At 45.7% G+C, this 9,411-nt stretch overlaps 1 protein-coding gene across 1 annotated transcript in view; it reads left to right on the top strand.

The window, feature by feature from the left end:
- The first annotated feature begins 1,170 nt into the window (after positions 1-1,170).
- zgc:110329 (uncharacterized protein LOC550500 homolog) overlaps positions 1,171-9,411 on the top strand; it is a 16,175-nt gene continuing 7,934 nt past the window's right edge. Inside the window, exons 1-4 of the mRNA XM_060066066.1 lie at positions 1,171-1,560; positions 8,052-8,237; positions 8,614-8,688; positions 8,952-9,047. Coding sequence (XP_059922049.1) covers positions 1,474-1,560; positions 8,052-8,237; positions 8,614-8,688; positions 8,952-9,047 — 444 coding nt within the window. The 5' untranslated portion in view covers positions 1,171-1,473. The remainder of the gene's footprint in view (positions 1,561-8,051; positions 8,238-8,613; positions 8,689-8,951; positions 9,048-9,411) is intronic.

The following is a 9,411-nucleotide window of genomic DNA, read 5'->3' on the forward strand; positions in this document are numbered from 1 at the left end:
TGAGGGTAGGATTACCGTTAGATAACAGACCTTCTTCAGGAGGAGAGCACAAACACCTCAGCCACCTGTAGGCATCATCTCACGTCAGTGTCTTTGTCTGCTGAGTGGATACATAGAAACAGCAGAGTGCATCACAGAGCCGTTACAGCAGCAGTGAACCAGTACAAAGTTGATGGATACGATCTGCAACGCATTCAATGTTGTACGTCCTGGCACTAACTTTATACGCTTATTGTATGTTGTACCTATTGGCACTTAATGTACACAATTATTTTAATTGTTGTACTATTGTTGTATTGTGTAGCATCTTATCCTATCTATCTTTGTTGTGTACGGAGAATGGGTTAACCTAGTGATTCTTAGTGCTTGGCACTTGTTTAGATGATTATCCTTATTGTACCGACAGCGATATATTGTTGGTTCTCTTTCTTCTGACCAATATACTTATTGTAAGTTGCTTCGGATAAGAGCTTCTGCTAAATGCCCTAAATGTAAATGTAAAGTATTCGTACCTTAAGCACCATTTTTAAAGATAGCGGGAATGTTCCGTGTTCTCAAAGTCAGTGTAATATATAGGCCTACAGCAAATAGGCCTACCTAAAAAAAATGTACTGAAGGTGGCCAATGTTTTGTTTTTTAATCGAAAATTGAATAATTATTCAAAAAATATGAAATATCACAATGCGTCCTTCACATTGACAAGAAAGTAGGCATAAGTTGAAAGTATAAACCAAATATGGCCTTCATTGTCAGGACTCCATGCATTGCAGTAGGACCTTATGGATTAACAGCCACAGGCCAATCACCTGCTGACTCATCCAAACGCTTAAAGATGTCCAGCTGTAAACCTATTTGTGAGGGAATACACCTAGCAACCAGGGGTGTTATCCACTGATGCAAGCCCACGCAAGACATAATTTAGCTCAGTGTTTTTCGTGTGTGTGTGTGTGTGTGTGTGTGTGTGTGTGTGTGTGTGTGTGTGTGTGTGTGTGTGTGTGTGTGTGTGTGTGTGTGTGTGTGTGTGTGTGTGTGTGTGTGTGTGTGTGTGTGTGTGTGTGTGTGTGTGTGTGTGTGTGTGTGTGTGTGTGTAATTCGTCAAATCCTCTCCCACTAAATCCGTCAGACGTGGCCAGCCGAACCGCGCGCTGGCCCTTTAAGGATGGAGTCAAAACAAAGCGTGTGTGTGTACGGCGGCGCCGCCGCACGGAAGTGATTGCGTGCGCTACACACACACACATACACAAATACACACACACATACACGTACACAATCCACACAATAGTATGAGAGGAATAACAACGACGGTGTTCTTTAATAGAAAATTTTAAACGGGTGTGTGTGTCTGTGAGTGGGTCGGGGAGCGCACCGCGGGTGTGTGTGTGTGTGAGAGTCGGTCGGGGGAGCGCTTCACCGCGGGGGGCCAGCCGTCAGTAGCGTCCACCGCCCGGCGGCCCAGCAGCCTCCGTCTCCGCCATGCCGTCCTACTCGGAGCTCCGGAAGACCAACCGCTTCTACTACTTCATAAAATTCACCCTCAACATCTACTCCATGCTCTTCTCGGTGAGTGATCAGTGATCCCTTATCCCCGGTCCCTCCCAGTCCCTCCCGGTCGGTTCCCCGGGGTTCGGTAGTCTCGGGTCTCCGGCAGGTGATCACCGACCACACCGCCGTTCATCATTCATCTGACGTCGGTGGGGTTTTATCGTGATATCACACATCATCTGACGTGAATACCCCCCTATGATTTAGTGGCATGTGCAGACTGGTTTACATATCGCCGACATATCGCCGACAAAGGGCTGGTATTGGGGTGGATGTGGTGGTGCAGGGCGGAGGATGGGCTGGGAGGATCCTGGTGGAAAGGATTCTCCGCCAACACAAAATGGCTTCATTGTTGCCCGTGGCCCTGAAACGATCGTTATTCACCGTGATATGAATAACGCCTGTACACCAGAGAGGATATGAGGACGGGGAGGTTGTTAGTTCAAACCCCGCCGCTCTCATCCTACGGCCGGAGGGCCTCGTTTGGTTTCACGGTGTCATAAACAAGAGATGTGTTTTCACCTACTGTAGACTCGCTTCTTACTATCGGGGTTGAATAATGAACTGGTGATGAATGACGTGTGTGTGTTTTTCACCGTGTGTGTGTGTGTGTGTGTGTGTGTGTGTGTGTGTGTGTGTGTGTGTGTGTGTGTGTGTGTGTGTGTGTGTGTGTGTGTGTGTGTGTGTGTGTGTGTGTGTGTGTGTGTGTGTGTGAGAGAGGGCGGTCATACAGGGTCTAGACCCGCAGGTCCGTCCAGACCCCAGGAATGCTGATCCAACAAGCCGCCCTCTATGCTGCTGTAGTGTGTTCTGATGATGACAGCGCTGGGGCCCAGTGTCCTGCACTATGGGCTAGTAGTGTGTTATGTTGACCTAGTTAGTAGTGTGTTACTATGGGCTAGTAGTGTGTTACTATGGGCTAGTAGTGTGTTATGTTGACCTAGTAGTGTGTTACTATGGGCTAGTAGTGTGTTATGTTGACCTAGTAGTGTGTTACTATGGGCTAGTAGTGTGTTATGTTGACCTAGTAGTGTGTTACTATGGGCTAGTAGTGTGTTATTATGGGCTAGTAGTGTGTTATTATGGGCTAGTAGTGTGTTATTATGGGCTAGTAGTGTGTTACTATGGGCTAGTAGTGTGTTATTATGGGCTAGTAGTGTGTTACTATGGGCTAGTAGTGTGTTATTATGGGCTAGTAGTGTGTTACTATGGGCTAGTAGTGTGTTACTATGGGCTAGTAGTGTGTTATTATGGGCTAGTAGTGTGTTACTATGGGCTAGTAGTGTGTTACTATGGGCTAGTAGTGTGTTACTATGGGCTAGTAGTGTGTTACTATGGGCTAGTAGTGTGTTACTATGGGCTAGTAGTGTGTTACTATGGGCTAGTAGTGTGTTACTATGGGATAGTAGTGTGTTACTATGGGATAGTAGTGTGTTATTATGGGCTAGTAGTGTGTTACTATGGGCTAGTAGTGTGTTACTATGGGCTAGTAGTGTGTTACTATGGGCTAGTAGTGTGTTACTATGGGCTAGTAGTGTGTTATTATGGGCTAGTAGTGTGTTATTATGGGCTAGTAGTGTGTTACTATGGGCTAGTAGTGTGTTACTATGGGCTAGTAGTGTGTTACTATGGGCTAGTAGTGTGTTACTATGGGCTAGTAGTGTGTTACTATGGGATAGTAGTGTGTTATTATGGGCTAGTAGTGTGTTACTATGGGCTAGTAGTGTGTTACTCTGGGCTAGTAGTGTGTTATGTTGACCTAGTAGTGTGTTACTATGGGCTAGTAGTGTGTTATTATGGGCTAGTAGTGTGTTACTATGGGCTAGTAGTGTGTTACTATGGGCTAGTAGTGTGTTATGTTGACCTAGTAGTGTGTTACTATGGGCTAGTAGTGTGTTATTATGGGCTAGTAGTGTGTTACTATGGGCTAGTAGTGTGTTACTCTGGGCTAGTAGTGTGTTATGTTGACCTAGTAGTGTGTTACTAGGCCTAAAAAAAAAATAACTTTGGTTCCTGTTGGTTGTCAGTTGAGGTCATGGGTAGGTAGGGAATTTATTTTATTTTTTTATTTTATTTTTTCCAGCGGCAGCGAATGATAGGTAGGTTGTTTTCATTTAAAAACGAGAAAATTCGCTCATCCTTGTATAGAATGAAGAGGAGCTGTACAAAAACGTAATTATAGTTTGCATCAAAAAAAACAAAAAACGTTTTTTTTGTTTTTTGTTTTTTTTAAAGCTCATAAAATAATTTGGGTCGCACATAAATTGACAGGGTCGGTCGGAAACCGGAACCAAACTATTTTTTTTTTAGGCCCTATGGGCTAGTAGTGTGTTATTATGGGCTAGTGTGTTATTATGGGCTAGTGTGTTATTATGGGCTAGTAGTGTGTTACTATGGGCTAGTAGTGTGTTATTATGGGCTAGTGTGTTATTATGGGCTAGTAGTGTGTTATTATGGGCTAGTAGTGTGTTACTATGGGCTAGTAGTGTGTTACTATGGGCTAGTAGTGTGTTATTATGGGCTAGTGTGTTATTATGGGCTAGTAGTGTGTTACTATGGGCTAGTAGTGTGTTACTATGGGCTAGTAGTGTGTTATTATGGGCTAGTAGTGTGTTATTATGGGCTAGTGTGTTATTATGGGCTAGTAGTGTGTTATTATGGGCTAGTGTGTTATTATGGGCTAGTGTGTTATTATGGGCTAGTAGTGTGTTATTATGGGCTAGTAGTGTGTTACTATGGGCTAGTAGTGTGTTATTATGGGCTAGTAGTGTGTTACTATGGGCTAGTAGTGTGTTACTATGGGCTAGTAGTGTGTTATTATGGGCTAGTAGTGTGTTACTATGGGCTAGTAGTGTGTTACTATGGGCTAGTAGTGTGTTACTATGGGCTAGTAGTGTGTTATTATGGGCTAGTAGTGTGTTACTATGGGCTAGTAGTGTGTTACTATGGGCTAGTAGTGTGTTACTATGGGCTAGTAGTGTGTTACTATGGGCTAGTAGTGTGTTACTATGGGATAGTAGTGTGTTATTATGGGCTAGTAGTGTGTTACTATGGGCTAGTAGTGTGTTACTATGGGCTAGTACTGTGTTATTATGGGCTAGTAGTGTGTTATTATGGGCTAGTAGTGTGTTACTATGGGCTAGTAGTGTGTTACTATGGGCTAGTAGTGTGTTATTATGGGCTAGTAGTGTGTTATTATGGGCTAGTGTGTTATTATGGGCTAGTAGTGTGTTATTATGGGCTAGTAGTGTGTTACTATGGGCTAGTAGTGTGTTACTCTGGGCTAGTAGTGTGTTACTATGGGCTAGTAGTGTGTTATTATGGGCTAGTGTGTTATTATGGGCTAGTAGTGTGTTATTATGGGCTAGTAGTGTGTTACTATGGGCTAGTAGTGTGTTACTATGGGCTAGTAGTGTGTTACTATGGGCTAGTAGTGTGTTATTATGGGCTAGTGTGTTATTATGGGCTAGTAGTGTGTTATTATGGGCTAGTAGTGTGTTACTATGGGCTAGTAGTGTGTTACTATGGGCTAGTAGTGTGTTACTCTGGGCTAGTAGTGTGTTACTAGGCCTAAAAAAAAAATAACTTTGGTTCCTGTTGGTTGTCAGTTGAGGTCATGGGTAGGTAGGGAATTTATTTTATTTTTTTATTTTATTTTTTCCAGCGGCAGCGAATGATAGGTAGGTTGTTTTCATTTAAAAACGAGAAAATTCGCTCATCCTTGTATAGAATGAAGAGGACCTGTACAAAAACGTAATTATAGTTTGCATCAAAAAAAACAAAAAACGTTTTTTTTTTTTTTTTTTTTTTTTAAAGCTCATAAAATAATTTGGGTCGCACATAAATTGACAGGGTCGGTCGGAAACCGGAACCAAACAAATTTTTTTTTTAGGCCCTATGGGCTAGTAGTGTGTTATTATGGGCTAGTGTGTTATTATGGGCTAGTAGTGTGTTATTATGGGCTAGTAGTGTGTTACTATGGGCTAGTAGTGTGTTACTATGGGCTAGTAGTGTGTTACTATGGGCTAGTAGTGTGTTATTATGGGCTAGTAGTGTGTTATTATGGGCTAGTAGTGTGTTACTATGGGCTAGTAGTGTGTTACTATGGGCTAGTAGTGTGTTATTATGGGCTAGTAGTGTGTTATTATGGGCTAGTAGTGTGTTATTATGGGCTAGTAGTGTGTTACTATGGGCTAGTAGTGTGTTACTATGGGCTAGTACTGTGTTACTATGGGCTAGTACTGTGTTACTATGGGCTAGTACTGTGTTACTATGGGCTAGTACTGTGTTATTATGGGCTAGTACTGTGTTATTATGGGCTAGTTATGTGTAATATAGTGGGTTGTATCTGTTGAGTATTTGTTTATAATGGGTTGACAATAGGGTGGTTTCATAGACAACATCACTCATTATATCATGCTCATATTCAACCACATTTATGCATTCTATCTCCAAAAAATGGATTACAATGTTGGCGTTGGGGGTAACCATGGGGATAACACCTGCCTATTCATAGAACGGTCAGCCAAAAATACACAGTGTTGGAATTCAAGCTGAAACAGCGGTTCACTTACACTTTAAGTTCCCATAATTTAAAAGGTACTGCAGCCAAGTTACTGTGTTAAAATATAATTAAATATAACATTTTCATTGCAGGATAATATATTTCCTTTAACTACTCAAACAATTATCTGATTTGCTGTGATTTGCTGTAATAATGGCAGTGTGCCAACGGTTTGGGCTTCCAGATTAAATGCAGATAGCCTACAGTAAACAAAGCAGCACGCCAGTAGAACTATAAAGACGTCGTCCTACATTTACACTAAACTACCATGGGCTAGTAGTGTGTTATATGGGCTTGTAGTGTGTTATTATGGGCTAGTAGAGTGTTAGTATGGCCTAACTACTAAATAGTGTATTATCATGAAATACGTGTCAAACATTTATGCAGAACAACATCATGTCTTCTTCAATTTCCAGATTAACATTTACATTTAGGGCGTTTAGCAGACGCTTTTATCCAAAGCGACTTACAATTGGTACATTTCTCAGTAGAGGTACAGTAAGGATGACCATAGAACCAAGTGCCAAGCCCTAACAATCGCTAGGTTAACCCTTTCCCCGTATATAACAAAGCTAGCTAGGAGAAGACGCTACACAATGCTAAGTAGCATTGTGTAGCAGATCCATCCAGATCCATTCCCAGGAGGATAGGCCACCGGTCCGGACCCAGGATCAGTCCACCGTCGGGGTTCAATGCGACGCGAGTCCTGAAGTCCTCCAGACAGTGATGTAGTTGTAGCTTTCCATCTATTCCCGCCACAGCCTCTGCAGTACGGAAAAGCGCTTCCATCAGGCCTGGGAGGCGAGCCAGGGAAGCACGCTGGGAGGTTTTACGGCGGGCTGTTTGGAGGCTGACGATGCCCGATACTGCTCAGCAGAGTGCCTCGTCTGCTAATGAGTAAATCAATGGCGGGAGCGTCTGTGTTGGTGTCCCCGCCACTGCTCGCTCGCCCCAGAGAGCTAGGGAACGGGGCTCACCCCACACGCCCTCTGATTGGTCTCCTGCTCTCTGAAAACGGTCCGTAGCTCTGTCTGAAGTAGCGCTTAACTCAATCCCATTTAAGGCAGTGCTGTCTGTACTGCCTGGGTCCAGGGCAAAACCCACGTGATGCTAGGCTATAGCATATCATACCGTGCTAAGCTATGCTACTCTATGCTACACTATGCTATGCTATTATGCTACAGTATGCTATACTACGTTACACCTTGCTGATGAATACTAAACACTTTACTTCAGTCCTTGAGTGTATACGATACTAAACTGTATCATACTATTCTAGATACAGACCCTTTCCGCCCTTGAGGACCCTCCTTGCGTCCACCGCACGGGCCTGGGGTGCGATTCCCAAAAATTGTAACCGTGGCGACGCAGCAGCAAGGGCAGTGATTGGTCCACTTGCTGAAACCCGACGCAGAACCATAAAGGTTCACGACTGCGTTGAAGCGTCGGCGTGGTCGCTGCGTTGCGTGAACGTGGGACCGTAATCCGCCCTTTAGGAACTGTGATGAAGATGGTTTGAGTGACAGCTGTGTGGAACACGGGCCCTTCATTCAGCGCTTAGCTGCACGAGTGAGACGTCTCCGAGAGCAGACGTGTGAGAGCAACACACTGCAGGCCTGGGGCCTGTAATGACACCTCCAGGGGCCCGGGGAGGGGGCCCAAGGGACACCTCATCACGATGAAGACGATGACTCACCTGATACCGCAGTCTGAACATTAACTCTCTCTCTCTGTCTGTCTGTCTCTCCTGCTCTGTGCCCGTCTGTCTGTCTCCGTCTCTCCCTTTGCCTGTCGGTTTCACTGTCTGTCTCTCTCTCTCTCTCTCTCTCTCTCTCTCTCTCTCTCTCTCTCTCTCTCTCTCTCTCTCTCTCTCTCTCTCTCTCTCTCTCTCTCTCTCTCTCTCTCTCTCTCTCTCTCTCTCCCTCCCCCCCTCTCCCCCCTCCAGCTGATGGGGCTCTGTGTGCTGTGTGTGGGGGTGTACGCGGAGGTGGAGCGCCAGAAGAACCGCACCCTGGAGGGGGTGTTCCTGGCCCCGGCCGTGGTGCTCATCCTGCTGGGCCTGGTGATGTTCACCGTGTCGCTGGTGGGCATGGTGGGCTCGCTGAGGGACAACAAGACCCTGCTGCACATGGTGGGTGCACTGCGCGTGTGTGTGTGTGTGTGGGGGTGTGTGTGTGTGTGTGTTGGCTTGATTACCAGGACCGGTTTTGTCTTTTTAATAGTAATAAAGCTCTTGATAATAAGACTTATACTATTAGGTACTACTGTTAGGATATTTTTTTCATAACAATGTTGATGCTATTGTTGAGGGAAAGGAGATAATTCTATCCCTTAATTTTTCTCTATTCCACCTTTTCTCTCTGTCTGTCTGTCTGTCTGTCTGTCTGTCTGTCTGTCTGTCTGTCTGTCTGTCTGTCTGTCTGTCTGTCTGTCTGTCTGTCTGTCTGTCTGTCTGTCTGTCTGTCTCTGTCTGTCCCTCCCTATGTCTCTCGCCCCTCTCTCTCCAGTTCCTGTGTGTTCTGTGTGTGCTGCTGCTCCTTCAGGCCGTGGCTCTCATCACCGCACTCATCTTCGAGAAGAAGGTACGTGACTTTTGACCCCAGCACCACGTACACATGCATAAACAATAAAAAAGCCTCCCAAAACGTTTATTTTCTTCTCTCTCTCTCTCTCTCTCTCTCTCTCTCTCTCTCTCTCTCTCTCTCTCTCTCTCTCTCTCCCTCTCCCTCTCCCTCCCCCCTCTCTCTCTCTCTCTCTCTCTCTCTCTCTCTCTCTCTCTCTCTCTCTCTCTCTCCCTCTCCCTCTCCCTCTCCCTCTCTCTCCCCTCTGTCTCTCTCCCCTGCAGACCTCGGCTCTGTTCCAGAAGAGCATCCGAGAGGGGATCAAGCACTACTACGACGACCTGGACTTCAAGAACATCCTGGACTTCGTGCAGCAGAAGGTGAGGTCCAGGGGGTCTAGAGGGTCTAGACGAGGGTCTAGAGGGTCCAGCCGGTCCAGAGAGACCGCGTCCGGACCGCCCCCCTCAGTCCTACCAGGGGTCCCGGCCCCATGGAGGCCTGAAGGCCCCCCCACGGTCTAGTGGGCCGGAGCGTTCCCTCCCTGATCTCCTCTCTCTACATGGTCCTCTGCTCCTCATCAGTGGCTACACATCATCCTAATACGGTCAAAGGAAGTCAGACTTTATTTTTAAGCGCCACAGTAATGCCGCGTTTCCACTGCAGTGTGCGGTACGGTCCGGTTCGCCTCAGTCCGGTAGGGAGGGGGCGGTATAGCCCAGCTCAGGTCTGAGGTCGCGTTTCCAC

This window comes from Gadus macrocephalus, chromosome 11 (assembly GCF_031168955.1).
Source record: "Gadus macrocephalus chromosome 11, ASM3116895v1".
In the NCBI taxonomy this organism is placed as follows: domain Eukaryota; kingdom Metazoa; phylum Chordata; class Actinopteri; order Gadiformes; family Gadidae; genus Gadus; species Gadus macrocephalus.